The 18,988-nt window shown below is 43.6% G+C and overlaps 1 protein-coding gene across 1 annotated transcript in view; it reads left to right on the top strand.

Annotated features, from left to right (window-relative positions):
- The first annotated feature begins 1,605 nt into the window (after nucleotides 1-1,605).
- The window catches only part of LOC126456226 (prostaglandin reductase 1-like), a 58,853-nt gene continuing 41,470 nt past the window's right edge, over nucleotides 1,606-18,988 (top strand). Inside the window, exon 1 of the mRNA XM_050091982.1 lies at nucleotides 1,606-1,809. Within this exon, the coding sequence (XP_049947939.1) occupies nucleotides 1,606-1,809 (204 nt within the window). The remainder of the gene's footprint in view (nucleotides 1,810-18,988) is intronic.

Here is an 18,988-nt window from a genome sequence, read left to right on the forward strand (position 1 = left end):
GCCAGACTCCCCTCTGGCCGCGCTCCACGCGACAGACTTATCACTACCAAAGATCCTAAACACTTTGGTTCTCCACACGACCTGTCGATGTAATCGTTCGATATCATAGTTTTGCCTAGGCCAGACTCAGCGTAAAAATACAAATAATATTTACAAAACAAACCAATTATGCATCGACATAAATGCATAAATATATACACACACAGTAGAACAATTACAATATATAAAGACACAGAAATGTCATATCTTCAGGTAACAAAATAAGGAAAAAAATGTATAGTACAATAGATGGAAATAGTGTATTTTATTTATTTAGCGTATGGCTAATACAGACATATCATGAAATTACATATACATATATACATATTGACACACAAGAAACTTAAGTTTGTCTTTACAACTGAATATCCAGTCCTTCAATCCAGCGCACTGCATCTGGAGTTGCTAGCAGGAAGTCCTCTTTGGCGCCGTGATAGGCTCGAATCCTGCATTCACTGACAATGTGGTGAACAGTCTGGTATGGAGCCCCGCAGTCACAGGCTGGATCAGGCAGCTTCTTCCACTTAGCATCCCTGCATCGGCCATGGCTGGTACGGATTCTGTTGAGAGTAGACCACGTCTTGCGTGGTAAGTCGAATCCACTTGGAAGTTTAGCACCTGAGAAGATGTTATGTAGGTGCACATCTGTCACTGCTTCCCACCGACCTTTCCATTCTTCAAGAGGTTTGAAATTCTTAGCAACCATGTCAGCAGCATCGCACATAGTTGGATGACGTGATTTCAGTCTCTTGCGATTTAAAAGTGGCAGGTCGCTATGCACGAGTGGGTTAGAATTTCTGGAGATCTTGTGGAATTCTCTCATAAGGGCAGTACATCTGCGTAGATCAGGAGGCATTATACCGGTTAACAGTGGAAGCCAATAAACTGGAGTAGATCTGATTGTGCCAGATATTATGCGCATTGTCGTATTCAGCTGGGTATCAACAAGCCTTGTATGATGACTATTCATCCAAAGAGGTGCACAATACTCAGCACTTGAGTATACCAAGCCCAGAGCTGAAGTTCGCAGGGTGGTTGCTGAAGATCCCCAGGTAGTTCCGCATAGCTTATGGAGGATGTTGTTTCGAGTCCTCAGCTTTTGAGCTAAGTTAAGAAGATGTTGTTTGAAGCATAGTGTACGATCCAGGATGACACCAAGATATTTTGGGTTCCAGTTGTGACGAAGAATTCTGCCTCTGAAACTTACCTCCAGTTTTACGTTCGCCAACTGGTTATTTAGATGGAAGCAACACACTTCTGTTTTACTCACACTGGGTTGGAGTCTCCAGATTTTGAAGTAATTGTCGAATGCAGACAGGTCATTGGCTAAAATCTCTTCTGTTTTCTTCATTTCCTGGAAATAGTAGGATATGCATTTCCGGCGTAAGGCTGGAGATGACAACGCCAGTACAGATTCGTTCATCTGGATCACGGTGACGCGCGACACGTGAATAGCGGCGCGCGTCGCAGACGCTGTGGCGTGCCCGCGTCGGCGCCTCTCGCTGACGTAACGTGCAGAGCGATACACGGCAGAAGCTGGCAGCGCTCAGTCAGCCGCGGGCCGCGATGGCGGGAGCGCGCAAGCTGGTGATCGCGCGCCCATTCGGCGCCGAGCCGCTGCCCGAAGACTTCTGCCTGCAGGAGGAGCAGGAGCTGCCGCCGCTGCGCGACGGGCAAATCCTGGTCGAGGCGCTCTACATCAGCCTCGACCCGTTCGAGTGGGCCTTCAAGCACCTGCACAAGGTCGGCGCCACTATGATCGGCTCGCAGGTACCGCACTCGATTCGGCCGTTCGCTTCCAAAGCAAAAACAGTCAACTTACGAAATAATAAATACTTTAGTAATATTTACTACCGCGTTTCGGCAGTGTGCCGCTATCGTCAGAGGTATTAAAGTTACATGTGCATTACATTAATTTGAAGTATGACGAGGACCGAGTGATTGGTTCAAATGGCTCTGAGCACTATGGGACTCAACTGCTGTGGTCATCAGTCCCCTAGAACTTAGAACTACTTAAACCTAACTAACCTAAGGACATCACACACATCCATGCCCGAGGCAGGATTCGAACCTGCGACCGTAGCAGTCGCACGGTTCCGGACTGCCGCGCCTAGAACCGCGAGACCACCGCGGCCGGCTAACCGAGTGAGGTTATTTATTTATTTATTTATTTATTGTTCCGTGGGACCGAATTAAGCAGAAGTCTCCATGGTCATGGAACGAGTCAATACATGAAATCATAACACGATATTAGAAACACATGAAATATAAAAAACATATTCAGGTGACAAGTCTTAAGTTTAAATAAAGAAAATCAACAATGTAACACTGGAATTTGCTTAATTGTTTAGCTCTTCCAGGAGTTCCTCGACAGAGCTATGAGGAAACTCTTCAGATTAGACTTAAAGGAGTTTGGGCTACTGCTAAGATTTGAGTCCTTGTGGTAGCTTATTGAAAATGGATGCACCAGAATACTGCACTCCCTTCTGCACAAGAGTCAAGGAAGTGCATTCCACATGCAGATTGGATTTCTGCCTAGTATTAACTGAGTGAAAGCTGCTAACTCTTGGGAATGGGCTAATATTGCTAACAACAAACGACATTAAAGAAAATATATACTGTGAGGGCAATGTCAGAATTCCCAGACTACTGAATAGGGGTCGACAAGAGGTTCTCGAACTTACACCACATATAGCTCGAACAGCCCGTTTTTGAGCCAAAAATACCCTTTTTGAATCAGAAGAATTACCCCAAAAAATAATACCATACGACATAAGCGTATGAAAATATGCGAAGTAGACTACTTTTCGTGTTGAAGTGTCATTTATTTCAGATACTGTTCGAATGGTAAATAAAGCAGCATTTAGTTTCTGAACAAGATCCTGGACATGGGCTTTCCACAACAGCTTACTATCAATCCGAACGCCTAGGAACTTGAACTGTTCCGTCTCGCTTATAATATGCCCATTCTGTCTGATCAAAATTTCGGTTCTTGTTGAATGGTGAGTTAGAAACTGTAAAAACTGAGTCTTACTGTGATTTAGCATCAAATTATTTTCCACAAGCCACGAACTTATATCATGAACTACATTATTTGATAATGTTTCAATATTACACACAAGATCCTTCACTACCAAGGTGGTGTCATCAGCAAACAGAAGTATTTTTGGAACATCTGTAATACTAGAAGGCATATCATTTATATAAATAAGAAACAGCAGTGGGATGGTTCCTTTGAAATGGCACGGCCGATTTCCTTTCCCATCCTTCCCTAATCCAATGGGACCAGCGACCTCGCTATTTGGCGCCCTCTCCCCCACACCAACCAACCGAGTATGAGGAGGGATGAGGTGAAGCAGTGGTTAGCACACTGGGCTCACATTCGGGAGGACAACGTGAAACGTCACCTTAGAAAAATTCATGACTGATGGTGCTGATAAACCTCTTACGTTATTTGATTTTCAAACAGCCGAGCAGAACTGAACGTACTCAGACATTTCTATCTTTACTTATTCTGATCAACACTAAACTGACACACAATACTTTTAGCGCAACGCAATCTGACTTTCAAAAATCCCTACAAAAGAATGGCCCTGACTAACAATAACCTATGCCTTTCATGAATCACTTACCTCACAAAAATCTTAGTTTCTCGAACTACTGCAATACGGCGAGCGCCAATACTGCCGGCTAAATAAAATATTCTAACTACTGAACGCACTAACTACTGATAGGTATAGTTAGCAAATGAAAGATTTTGATAGAGAACAAACAATGTATTTACCTTAATAGTGTTCAAAATTTATAATATATATATCAGTTCATGAAATCCAGTCTTACAAATTTACTCTTTCTGATGGACACACGTCCAGATCATCCGCTCTCAAAATTCCGCCATCTCACTCCCCACATCCACCACTGCTGGCGGCTCACCTCCAACTGCGCAACGCTACGCGCTGTTTCTTTTTTCTTTTCTTTTATTTTGCCTTTGAGTGTGTACTCAATTTAGCCATCGACAACACATAGTGACAATGTACACATAATTGAATAAACAAATACAGAAATGCATATTTACAAGAATAAAAAGCTTAACTGTTACAGTTTTGTACATAATGTTTTAAAAATTGAATTGAATTGAATTGGAAAATAATTAAAAGTGTCTTGGCTTACAATTCACACCAATTCTGAAATATCTTCATCAGGAAGACATATTTGGAAGACATATTTATAATTGATGTACACCATTAAACCCTACAGATTGTAACCAGTACTCATGATGAAGTTAACTATCACATTATATAGACGAACGTCTGTAGTACACAAAAGAGAAGAAGCTGATTGAGGAAGATGGTAGCCCATACTCAGCAATGTCTTCAGAAAGACCATCCGTTCACGGTCAAATTTGGGGCACATAAATAAGATGTGGTTGACATCAGCTTCCGACTCAGGATCACACTCACATGCTGGTGAACCGTAAACGTTGATCCGATGTAGATGTTGTGGGAAAGAGGCATGATTGAAGCGGAGTCTTATGATGGTAGAAATCGTAGATCGGTCCAGATGTGTCCTCATGAACCACGGCTGTGAAGGAATCCGAGGTTGGAGCACTGCGTTATTACCGCCTTTTGTCTGTTGAGAAACGTTCCACATTTCCTGCCATTGTTGTCTTGCGTGATCCTTGACTTCACGCAAGTAGTCTGTATAAGGAAGGTGCAGATCCAGGACGGTGCCTAACGTTGCCGCTTGTTTGGCTAATGCATCAACTTCGTCATTATAGAGGATACCAGAGTGGGAAGGTACCCACAACAAATGGATCGTCCGGCCCGTGGGTGTACAGCGAATATATTCAGATATCACATGCAAGATATAATTGTTGGTTGTTTTGTTCCATCGACTGTACTGAATGTTTTTAAGAACGCTTTGCGAGTCAGATACTATTAATATCTTGGGGAAGGAAGTGCTCTACCCGCTGTTAACAGCCAACTGCCCAACACTACAATAGCAAATTCCAAAAATGCAAACCAGCCACAGACTGCACACAGCACAGTCAGTGATTTTCATACCGAGCGCTACATGACGTTACCAACATAGAAACCTAAACAGCCTACTTACAAACGTTTCAAAACCTGATTTAGGTTCCCGTGATTTCCCTAAATCGCTTCAGGCAAATACTGGGATGGTGCCGTTGAAAGGGCACGGCAGATTTCTTTCCCCATCCTTCCATAATCCAATGGGACCAGTGGCCTCGCTACTTGGTTCAAAAATGGTTCAAATGCCTCTGAGCACTATGGTACTTAACATCTATGGTCATCAGTCCCCTAGAACTTAGAACTACTTAAACCTAACTAACCTAAGGACAGCACACAACACCCAGTCATCACGAGGCAGAGAACACCCCTGACCCCGCCGGGAATCGAACCCGGGAACCCGGGCGCGGGAAGCGAGAACGCTACCACACGACCACGAGCTGCGGACTTCTGCTATTTGGTGCCCTCCCCCAAACCAACCAACCGATTATGATGAGGGATGAAGGAACCCACCCCGTTGTCCTTAGAATCCAGTATGCTGTCCTCAGTGGAGTGTGCAGGGACAACGGTGTCGTCAGGAGCGCGCTGGGGATCAGTGACAGGACCGCTCTCATTCTCTATATGGCTTGTCTCTCTTAAAGAGTCGCCGGGCGCTTTTTCTCTGGTGTTTCAGCAGATACCTCCAATTTCTCCTTTGCGTTGCGTAGCTGGAGTCAACCCAAATACTGCTCATTAGGTCTTCGATGTTTCGCCCAGTGTCGACGGAAAGCGTCAGTTTGTCTCCCGTTCCAAATAAAATTATTTTTAAAGCGCAATTTTGTTTGCCCACTCGATAGAGCAGTCCCAATTTAGTCTAGTGCGCCATTCATTTTATCGACATGTATTCATAGGACAATAAAAGTCGAAGAATAACCAGAACTCCATAGCGAATGCACCGCCCCGGCCCGCGCTCACTGCTGCTCCCAGCCATGCAGCGTCACTGAATCGCTGCTGGAGTACTGTTTATTCTTAAGCCCGCCCGGCTAGCCGCGCGGTCTAACGCGCTGCTTCCCGAATAGGAAGGCGTGCCGGTCCCTGGCACGAATCTGCTCAGCGGATTTGTGTCGAGGTCCGGTGTGCTGGACAGCTTGTGGATGGTTTTTAAGGTGGTTTTCCATCTGCCTCGGAGAATGCGGGCTGGTTCCCCTTATTCTACCTCAGTTACACTATGTCGGCAATTGCTGTCTCCACATACTCTACCACGGAATTATTTGGGGTTACAGTCGTCTGGTATGAGGCGTTCCCGAAGGAAGGGAGGGAGGGAGGGGTGGGTGGGTGTATCCACTGGGGGCCGAACCACACAATAAGCCTAAGTTCGGTGTGGGGCGGCGGTGTGCTGGGTGGCCTGCTTTTCCTGTTGTGGGGTTATAAACCACTGAGGGCTACAGCAGGACGAAGCTTCTCCATCGTTTCTAGGTCCCCGGTTTCACTACACAATACACACACAATACACTGTTTATTCTTACAAGGGAACCTCCACATCGCAACAATTTTTAAACCGGGATTTTAGGTGCCCATTCGACAGAGCGCTCGCAAATTAGCCTAGCCTGATGTTAGTTTTATCAATATGTATTAACGGGGACAGTGAAAACACTAACAAGGGAACCTCCCCATCGTACCCCCCTCAGATTTAGTTATAAGTTGGCACAGTGGGTAGGCCTTGAAAAACTGAACATAGATCGATCGATAAAACAGGAAGAAGTTGTGTGGAACTCTGTAAAAAAATAAGCAAAATATACAAACTGAGTAGTCTATGCGAAAGATAGACAACATCAAGGAGAGGGTGAGCTCAGGAGCGCCGTGGTTAGCGTGAGCAGCTGTGGAACGAGAGGTCCTTGCTTCAAGTCTTCCGTCGAGTGGAAAGTTTAATTTTTTATTTTCAGACAATTATCAAAGATCAGGCACTCACACATAATCAACTTCGCGCTCCAAAATTCCAGGACATGTTCAGATTTGCTTGGACATATGCAGGATTTGACGGTCTACACATGGAAAAATTTGAAAACGTTAAAACCATACGTTTTGGCAGAGCACAGGGAAAACTGTGCGACTGTGAAACTGTTGCATTCATTTGTTGAGGTCAGATATCCTTGATGTTGCCTAATTGCGCATGGACTACTCAGTTTATATATTTTGCTTATTTTTTTCATAGTTCCACACAACTTCTTTCTGTTTTCTCGATTGATCTGTGTTCAGTTTTTCAAGGCCTATCCACTGTGCCAACTTATAACTAAATCTGATGGGGGTACGATGGGGAGGTTCCCTTGTTAGTGTTTTCACTGTCCCCGTTAATACATATTGATAAAACTAACATCAGGCTAGGCTAATTTGCGAGCGCTCTGTCGAATGGGCACCTAAAATCCCGGTTTAAAAATTATTTAATTTGTAACCAAAAACAAACCAACGCTTTCTGTTATCTGATTTGATCCATTAAAAATGGTTTTTGAAAGCCTGCGACTGTAGATACAATAGGTTTGTTTATCAATAAATAAATCTTCTGCTACCAGTCACGATTTTCTTTATTTTACTATTCGCACGACGCGTTTCGAAACTGTGCATCTTGGGGGAGCTTTCTGGTTCTTAGTTCTTTGGCTAGAATCATGCTGTTTTTTATGTAATATGTTGTTTCATATGTATAATTTTTCACCAGTATGTTATTCAGTTTTTGAGACAGTTTGTATGCTGGGCTGTTTATAGAGTTGACCACGGGACGTATTTATATCACTTGACATCACCAACCTTTATTCAAACATACCCATACAAGAAGCTCTAACAGTAATACAAAAGAACCTTTTGCAACACAAGAAACTTTCATACACAGAGATTGTCGAATTTATGGAACTCCTTCAGCTAACCCTAAGTTACAAGTACTTTACCTTTAATGACAACATTTATAAGCAACCAGATGGCCTAGCAATGGGATCATGTATATCCGGTACCATAGCTGACATATACATAAATCACTTAGAACAAAAATTATATGACAGCCAAGAACCTTGCGTAAGGAAAATAGAATTTTATAGGAGATATGTAGATGACACACTACTGTTAGTGAAAGGAGATACCAAAGACATCACAGACATTCTTAATCATTTCAATAATCTAAATGAGAAAATCAAATTTACAGTGGAACATGAGCAAAATAAAAGTATCAACTTTCTGGACCTAAATATTACAAGACACAACAACACATGCACATTCAAAATTTATAGGAAAAACACAATGACTGACACCACAATCCCTGCAACCTCATGTCACCCAAATATTCATAAACAGGCAGCTTACAGGTCAATGCTGCATAGGGCAACAAAAATACCATTGAACCAAGAAAGTATGCAACAAGAAATAAACACAGTGAAAAATATTGCAGTTGCCAATGGTTACAATGCTTCCATGGTTGACACAATCTTAGACAAAGTGAAGAGAAACCCAGGTACAAACTGCACCACAGAAGAAAAAGAGAAAAACAAATATATATCTAGCATTCCATACATAGGCAATATACCACAGAAGATTGCAAATATTTTCAAAAATCACAGAGTAAAAATTGGGTTTTCTACATCCAATAAACTACACCAAAAACTAATACATAATATAAAATGTAATCATGATCCATATTCAGACTCTGGAATATACAAGGTAACATGCCAGGAATGCTCCAAGTTCTACATAGGACAAGCAGGCCGAAATATCAACGCCAGGTACACAGAGCACATTAGAGCATACACACACAACAAACACACTACATCAGCAATAGCAACACACATACATAATACAGAACACCCATTTGGAAAAATAGAGCAAAATGTCAAAGTACTCCACCGACTAAATGAAGGACATAAAATGGATTTGCTTGAAGAACTGGAGATATATTCACATTACAGAAAATATGAAGATAAAATATTAAATGAAAAACTTGAAAGTGAATCAGTGAATTTCTTCAGATGTTTCGATAACATACTTAAATAAAAATAGTAAAACATAGAAATAAGCACAATTGTAAAATCAGTATAAGTAATTCATGAGCCAAATTGCAAAGATAAATTAACCTCTGTACAAAAACGTATCATAATCTGTGGAAGACCTATAATGTTATCTCTCTGAACTACCTATAAGAAGATCTTTGTAACTGTTTTGTTTATATAAGATATTTTCGATGTGTAAAATGTACAAGTTGTGTGTGATGTTAAGTGTGTGTGACTTTCTACACAAATGGACCATTAGAAAACTGTAAGTACAAATTGTTCTCAAACTTTAGCCACTAACCTCACAGAAAGAATTGATACCCAACTAAAAATCGCGTTTCTTATGTATTACAGTAAAAGTCAACAAAATGAAGCAGACACACACACACACTGACAACATCAAAAGAAATGGCTTAACACACATAAAAAAAAACGCACTTGAAAATGGGAATTATTTCTCGAAACGCGTCGTGCGAATAGTAAAATAAAGAAAATCGTGACTGGTAGCAGAAGATTTATTTATTTATAAACAAACCTATTGCTTTCTGTTATCGCTGGCCACCGCATGAGAGAGATGATGAGGAGGCATTATTTGGGCTCACTGCAACTACACAATTCAAAATAAATGGAAGTTTGCAACAACATGGAGAAACTAAGAACGAAACTAGTTAGCGTCGAAAGCTCACTGCAGCTGACGACCCACCAATACAAATCAGAAAAGCACAGTGGAATAGACAGCATTTTCAGCGTCCACTGTCGATATAACATTTTGTTCTCTGGAATTAGCGACACCACGTTGATGTTGTAGTATGCAGTCCGAAGAGTGGTATGATACAGCTCTCTGTCTGTGTGATGTAGAGTGTTTCGATCCCACACGAATGCTTACAAAACAATCGTTCTGTCCGTGAACCACTTGCGACTGGAATAGGAAAGGGGAAACAGAGTGGTAAAGAATTGGGTGGATTGCGGATTATGTGGATTGTACATGATGCTAACGATGCGGCTGTTATGCAGGAATGATGAGTGTAGCTGCCTAATTCCACAACTTGACAACTGCATCAATCCTGCGCTGTTAGTGTCGGTGACCGAAACAATAACAGCGGTCCATATTAAGACCCATGTAGCATTTGACAACGAAAAACAAATATGGTGCGTAAATTGTCACATAATTCCATCCTGTTCTTAAACATCAAAAATGGCTCTGAGCACTATGGGACTTAACTGCTGTGGTCACCAGTCCCCTAGAACTTAGAACTACTTAAACCTAACTAACCTAAGAACATCACGCACACCCATGCCCGAGGCAGAATTCGAATCTGTGACCGTAGCAGCAGCGCGGCTCCGGACTGGAGCGCCTAGAACCGCACGACCACCTCGGCCGGCTCTTAAACATCTTTTGCTGTCATTTGTAAAAAGAAAAAGGTCTTCCCTCCAATTCATGTTATACGATTGTTAAATTAGTACCCGTGAATATACATATGTTCGGTTTTCTTTAAACTTTCCACTTATATAATGTCAGCAATACTGAACAGTTAATTTGCCTCTCCTGACCCAACTGCTATAACGCCATGGCGAGGCGACAAAAATACAGACCCACAGTTTCACCGACGAATGTTTATTGTTTTTTAAAATTACAGACCTCATAAAATAACCCCTACATCGATAATCGTGATCACCAAATCGCGTGATTCTGGGCGTTCTACACACTAGTGTGCTCTCTACGGATAAGTTATCTGCTATCCACAGGGAGGGAAGAAATTCCCTGAAACTTCAGGCAAGCGTACTTCGAAATCACGGCCTTCTCCGGCTAACACGCTTTGTCATTTCCGTTCTCATTGTTCTTTAGCTACTAACACCAACGTCTCTCTCGCAAGCTCTGCCAAGCAAACAGAAAAATAGAAATTAAATTCCTCTGCGCTGTGATGACACACAAGAAACATTAAGATTCTGTAGCACTGGTCGTCTATAATTACAAATGTCATCACGAAGTCCACTCAGGATCTCTTGAGTTATCTCCTCTCAGTACTCGCAGATAAGAGGTCCGCCTACTGCTTCCACACAATCTTATCGCACAGGCAGCAGTCTTGCATATTAATCACGGCGTCGTTGTCTTTCCAACTTCTGTTTCAGATGTAAAGTCAGAATTTCGCATTTTTAATTCTCTTGCTAGCAATTCTTTATCACATGTTTGGAACACGTAGCTCTGCAAACAAAGCAAAACGTAACACTCACGTGTACAACAAAATTTTGTAGGCATGTCATTCCATTAATGATACACATTAGGTTTAAACGGCCAAACCATCCACAGTCTGGTGTTTCCATAAGAACTGGAAATTTTTTCCTGTTGTTGCCATTTAAGTAATGCAGTCATCAATCCGTGTGTTTATAGGAAGAACACCGTGTTTTACTAACAAGGGAACCTCCCCATCGCACCCCCCTCATTATTAGAACCGAAAAAAAACAGTTCACAAAATGTTTGACAGATGGCGCTGGACAGCAAAACGTCAGTGACTGCGCATGACAATCGTGTATAAAAGGAGCTGTATTGAGAGAGAATCAGATGCGCCAGCAGTCGCAGCATGTTGACGTCACCTGAAAGGCGCTTTTAGTGAAGCTGTGTTATCAGAATGGGGAATGTGCTAGTTCAGCGTTACGATCTTATTTGCCATAGGAAGGGGATTCGAACGGGTAAAGGTCCGTTGACAAATGCAGCTGTGGTGAGAATGATTTCGAAGTTCCAAGCCACGGTTTGTTTAGGCGATAGACCCCGTAGTGGCCGACCGAGCACAAGGCGTAATGTTGCTGAGACAGTTCAGGAAGAAATGGAGACTGTAGCGGTTTCGTCTATGCACGGGGAAGTCAGCGCTCGTGCAGTCGCACGTCGCACCGGCATTCCATACGCTACTGTTTGGTTGGCACTTAGGCGTACTTTCCGATGCTATCCGTACAAAATCCATCGGCATCATGAACTGTTACCTGGTGATTTAGTGAAGCGGAGGGCATTTGCGGTGTGGGCGTTTCAAAAGATGGCGGAAGATGACGATTGGTTGAGTAACGTGTTGTGGACCGACGAAGCTCATTTCACGCTCCGAGGGTCTGTCAACGCCCACAACTGCAGAATTTGGGCTACCGAAAATCCTAGAACTGTCGTAGAAACTCCATTGCACGACGAGAAAGTCACGTTATGGGTTGGATTTACCACATCTACCGTTATCGGGCCTTTTTTCTTCGAGGAAATGCGTGATTCTGGTTTTGTAACTGCTACCGTGACGGGTGAGGGGTACGCCGATATGTTACAGAATCTCATCATCCCCAGCCTGGCTGATAGACACCTGCTGGAACGTACGATGTTTATTCAGGATGGCGCTCCACCCCATATTGCTAGACGCGTGAAAGATCTCTTGCGCGCGTCGTTTGGTGATGATCGTGTGCTCAGCCGCCACTTTCGTCACGCTTGGCCCCCCAGGTCCCCCAGACCTCAGTCCGTGCGATTATTGGCTTTGGGGTTACCTGAAGTCGCAAGTGTATCGTGATCGACCGACATCTCTAGGGATGCTGAAAGACAACATCCGACGCCAATGCCTCACCATAACTCCGGACATGCTTTACAGTGCTGTTCACAACATTATTCCTCGACTACAGCTGTTGTTGAGGAATGATTGTGGACATATTGAGCATTTCCTGTAAAGAACATCATCTTTGGTTTGGCTTACTTTTTTATACTAATTATTGCAGTTCTTATCAGATGAGGCGCCATCTGTCGGACATTTTTTGAACTTTTGTATTTTTTTGGCTCTAATAAAACCCCATGTCATTCGAAGCATGTGCGTCAATTTGTACCTCTCTATCTACATTATTCCGTGATTTATTCAGTTTTCAAATTTATACTGACTTTTTGATCACCCGGTATACAAAGCGTGTCAGAGGGGCGCGGAGAACAGTGCAGTCGCTGTAGTAATGCGGACACGGAGCGTCCAAAGGGCGTGATCGTCGGCTTTCGGCACAAGGGTGGAAGCATTTCCGAAACGGCTAAGTTTGTGAACTTCCAAGATGGTACTCCAGGCGGGTGTAAAATACATGTGCGCAACAGAAAATAATAAACGCTAAAATGAAGATTTGGCCCTGTCTGGCTACCCCCTGAAGCAGATCTTAGGATCTCTTAATGGACTTTAACATATGAATTATAACCTAAACATAAATGAATGATTAAGGCAACTAATACTACTAAATGATAAACGTTGTTCCTGCTTATATATTTATTGTAGATTTTAAAAAAATTATATTACAAAGTTTACATTTCCTAGGTAAAATTACTAATCAATTGCCCAATTCTGCCTCTTATTTTGACTGCACGATCTAATTTCAATAACGTGAAATGACTGACATCATCTACGTACCAAACACTATGCGACACTGCTTTCAAAGATGATCTACGGTGGTGTGGAACCTCAGTGGAAAGAAGCTAACGTGATCACAACTGTTTAGCTTCTACAGCCCTAATAAGCCGAAGCAATTTGCGATATCAGCGTATGTACTGCGTCCGGTGCGTCCATGGTTCTCCTACTCGTCTGCGACGATGGAAGAACTCCATCCACAAATAAACTCTTTCAAACACTAGGACGGCAGAAGGCGGTCCTCTGACTAATATACAGGGTGATTCAAAAAGAATACCACAACTTTAAAAATGTGTATTTAATGAAAGAAACATAATATAACCTTCTGTTATACATCATTACAAAGAGTATTTAAAAAGGTTTTTTTTAATCAAAAACAAGTTCAGAGATGTTCAGTATGGCCCCCTCCAGACACACGAGCAATATGAACCCGATACTCCAACTCGTTCCACACTCTCTGTAGCATATCAGGCGTAACAGTTTGGATAGCAGCTGTTATTTCTCGTCTCAAATCATCAATGGTGGCTGGGAGAGGTGGCCGAAACACCATATCCTTAACATACCCCCATAAGAAAAAATCGCAGGGGGTAAGATCAGGGCTTCTTGGAGGCCAGTGATGAAGTGCTCTGTCACGGGCTGCCTGGCGGCCGATCCATCGCCTCGGGTAGTTGACGTTCAGGTTTCATAACCAACCTTTTTCGTAGGACTCTCCATACAGTTGATTGTGGAATTTGCAGCTCTCTGCTAGCTCTGCGAGTCGATTTTCCTGGGCTGCGACCAAATGCTTGCTGGATGCGTGCTACATTTTCATCACTCGTTCTCGGCCGTCCAGAACTTTTCCCTTTGCACAAACACCCATTCTCTGTAAACTGTTTATACCAACGTTTAATACACCACCTATCAGGAGGTTTAACACCATACTTCGTTCGAAATGCACGCTGAACAACTGTCGTCGATTCACTTCTGCCGTACTCAATAACACAAAAGCTTTCTGTTGAGCGGTCGCCATCTTAGCATCAACTGACGCTGACGCCTAGTCAACAGCGCCTCAAGCGAACAAGTGTACAACTAAATGAAACTTTATAGCTCCCTTAATTCGCCGACAGATAGTGCTTAGCTCTGCCTTTTGTCGTTGCAGAGTTTTAAATTCTTAAAGTTGTGGTATTCTTTTTGAATCACCCTGTACTCTAATACTGTCTTCTCCTCTCTGTGTTCTACAGACGAGAAAAGCGAACTCCTAGCCACAAGGACGGAGTTCACATAACGTCTCAAAGAAGTATAGGCAGAGGAAGTGCTCTCAATTAGTGAACGCTACGTACTCAACGACGACTCCCAACCCAGAGGTGAGGTCCAGAATCGAATAGGTTCGCAACAGTACAGTACCTAACTGTACTAACTATAAACTCTCCTGAGATCAAAGACAGCAAGTCCGTTTGTATCAACAAAGCTGATATCAACCGACCGTCACACACGGGCTCTCAAAACGGAAGACCTCTTCTCTCCACCGTTGGCTTCCCAGCAAAGCTCAGCTCCCCTCCCTCGTAACTCAGAAGGCGAATCATATTCTCCCCTCCACAGATTCTTCCGAACGCTGACCAACCACATTTTAGTCTTTTGTTGTCCAGCGCGGAGTGTTTGCGAGTAAAAAACTATACTCGTACAAAGGTGCGCTTCTGAGTAAAAATTCTTGGAAATAACCCAGCCTGCGTGGTTTCCGAGGTGCCGCTTCTTCGTTCCTGTCATCTGCGTCAAGATTTGCAAAGTTCGGAAGTATTATCCAGTTATCCTTCTGGCCCCTACTACAATAGCGGTTGCCCGTCACCCTAATGTGCTCCTGAGCTCAGATGCCACGACGTCCGTCTAGCGCACTTCCTGTGTTTAAGCAGGACCAACACCTGTGCGGGCCTTCCACCCAGAGCTTGAGTTCTGCCTGCCGTTTCACCTCCACTGGCGTTCCAACCTCTACTAGTACAGGCAATCATTCATTACGCCGTTCTGTTAATAAAGACACTCCGTCAAATGGTTCAAATGGCTCTGAGCACTATGGGACTTAACATCTATGGTCACCAGTCCCCTAGAACTTAGAAGTACTTAAACCTAACTAACCTAAGTACAGCACACAACACCCAGTCATCACGAGGCAGAGAAAATCCCTGACCCCGCCGGGAATCGAACCCGGGAACCCGGGCGTGGGAAGCGAGAACGCTACCGCACGACCACGAGCTGCGGACGACACTCCGTCACCTTTCATGCAATAAGCGTTAACAATTATTTACAAAGCGTACGTGACAATGTGAGTCTCCTTTAAATATTCATATATACGATGTACAACTTATCAAATGATATCTAATTTGGTTGTAGCTCACTGCAAAGTATTTGGATGAGTGCTTGTAAGGTGCGAAATTATTGCCACCATACAAACTATGGGAGTGCCGTCGTGGTTAAAGCATACCGTGCGTGGCAAAAGGGCGCTATCCAAAACCGGCACCGAAGCAACTGTGGTGCACAACGGGCGATAGATTAAAGGGGTCAACGACGGCTGCGGAGATGTGTACGGGAGAATAGACATGCAACTTCTGAACATCTGACCGCCCAGATGAACCAAGGGCTATCAACAGTATCTCCTCAACCACCGTTCAGCGAACGTTTCTGCACTGGACCTCCAGATCATGCACCCATGGTGATTGCTGTTCGGTGGCGACGAAGGCTGGGAATTGCACGCCAGTACCGCAACTGGCGATAGGTGGTCTTCTGAGAAGAATCACGTTTTATGCTCCACCGGACAGATGGCTGTTGGCGAGTACAGCGTGAAACGTTTGAAAGCAAACACACTGCCACAATCGTCGGAAGGGTCCAGGCCGGAGGAGGGAGCGTTGTGCGATGGGGAATGTTTTCCTGTCACTACCTGACTGATATCTTCACGAAGGCACAATGGATCAACACAAGTATGCGGCTATCCTTGGTGACCATGTCCACCCCTGTACGCAGTTTGTTTTTCCTCGGCACGAGGGCATCTACCAGCGGGATAATCCAACGTGTCACACAGCTTGCACTGTTTGTGTGTGGTTCAAAGACATCAGGACCAGGTCACCGTACTCCCCTGGCCACCAAATTCCCCAGACTTATACCCAACCGAGAATTTGTGGGACGACCTCTATCGCGCTGTTCGCGCCATGGATGATCAAATTGTTCAAATGGCTCTGAGCGCTATGCGACTTAACATCTGAGGTCATCAGTCCCCTAGAACTTAGAACTACTCAAACCTAACTAACCTAACGACATCACACACACCCATGCCCGAGGCAGGATTCGAACCTGCGACCGTAGCGGTCGCACGGTTCCAGACTGTAGCGCCTAGAACCGCTCGGCCACCCCGGCCGGCCATGGATGATCCTCAACCGAGAAACCTAGCGCATTTGGCCACGGCATTGGGGCCGGCATTACTCCCATCCCTGTCGGTACTATTCCTGCGCGTCTCGCAGTGGTCTACGCTGTAAAAGGTGATAATCCATCCTTTTGGCAGGTGATCACTGTAATGTGACTGGACAGTGCATCGGTACAGCCACACCCTGTGCAGCTGGTGATCGTGGGACAAGGCGTTCAAGAGCTGCCGAGGAGTCCTTTCAAGTTTCAAAGAAACGTGTTCTGGAAATCCTAATGTCTTACCAAATAACTAATCAAGACGACAACTCATGAGGGACAATCGGATCTGTAACACGGACGGGCAGGTCTTACGGAATTGTTGTCCAAGATAGTCCAGCACCAGTCTCCTCAACGTTTCCTTTTAAACATCTCCAATCCCTTCCATTTTTGTGTTCTGCAATCCCTTACCTTCGTCTTAGTTATTTTCTACTTATTATATTATACTACGTATTCTTCAAAAAATGGTTCAAATGGCTCTGAGCACTATGGGACTTAACTTATGAGGTCATCAGTCCCCTAGAACTTAGAACTAGTTAAACCTAACTAACCTAAGAACATCACACACATCCATGCCCGAGGCAGGATTCGAACCTGCGACCGTAGCGGTCACGCGGTTCCAGACTGAAGCGCCTAGAACCGCACGGCCACACCAGCCGGCACGTATTCTTCCACGCGTGCTGAAACCTCATTGGATTTCGTTTCAGTGGGGCAGAAGCCAAGCTGTCTCTGTTACATAAGTCAAGTACGATAATAAAGAATATTGTTTACGCTGTACGTTACACGCACAACGACTCAGCGATGATAAGGGGCAACAGCTTTACCGGAGCATTAAATTTGGACAGCACTGGCCAGCCAGCTAGTCCAGCTACCCTGCAGTGATACGATATTTTTGAACGCAATGAAATAAGATACGGCAAAACTCTGGCAATACGTTTCTTAGGTGACCAGACGGAAAACGTAAAACACTATCGTTCTTAGCTAAAATAGTATTATAGAAACAAGAGTGATAAAAATTCCTAGCTTAAACAAAGAGCAATTTTTCTGCGTGAGCTGTGAGTGACGTAAAAGTGAACAGCAGGGACTTCACCATATAGCTGAATACTGAAACCACTGAAGGTACTATTTACAATCAGTCGTATCGTAGTCTCTGAAATCCTTCCACATCCGCATCCGAGGAATACATTTCAATACTGGAATTGTCATTGCTACGTTGATAACGTGGCGATCAACAACAGAATGCAGCAAGCTACCCAAAAGACCGCGTTTTCTCTTCTTCTTTCAAGACGTGCTATTGCGTTCGCATTTCGCCAATGTTCGGCAGTGACGTGTGACAGAGCTTCGCGTATCAGTTCCGGTACTTCTGGAACCTTAAATGATTTGTTATTTGTCGCGACAAATCCCTTAACTTGGCTCCAGATCAGTTCTAATCGGTTAAGATTGCAGTGGTACGGCGGCAATTGCTGAAATGCAGTGCAATGTGCAGTTTGTTCGATGCTGTGAAAATTGTTTGTCGTGTTTCCACGACGCTTATAACTGTGGCTCGTGTGAGACCACATATATGGTATAAAATAATAGCACAAATAAAAAGTATTTTATTTCCCATATTCCGTCCAAAAATTTGTGTAATGTTTTCTTAACTTAAACAATCTCTGTTAACATTCTTTCATAAACCACTCATATTTAACAATTAATATTTGCAATGAAAACCGAAATTTTCGTGAGGTCTGTGATTAGAAACAAAAAGACAGGGAATTTTCATAAAATAATTATAATCAAGTATGTGTTATTTATCATACAGTTGCTGAATTTCATATTTAAATGATGTAGGTTTTCGAAGTGAACGATAAAGGTCATAGCAGCATTCGAAACAGCGACCCACATAATTCACGATTACCGGACTCCAATGTCCAGATTAACCCACGCATATGCAGAAGCCTTATATTTAGTAAACACAGTTTCTCTAAAACCTTTAAACCCAATTTTCTCTGTAATCTTGCGGAAAACATAAAGAACGACCCGTTTCTCGCCCCTTTTTAACTGTGTCCCGCGCGCATGTTTCACTACGAAGCAGAAAGCAGCGTTAGGCATTTTCACTTTACGT

This window comes from Schistocerca serialis, chromosome 1 (genome assembly GCF_023864345.2).
Source record: "Schistocerca serialis cubense isolate TAMUIC-IGC-003099 chromosome 1, iqSchSeri2.2, whole genome shotgun sequence".
NCBI lineage: Eukaryota > Metazoa > Arthropoda > Insecta > Orthoptera > Acrididae > Schistocerca > Schistocerca serialis.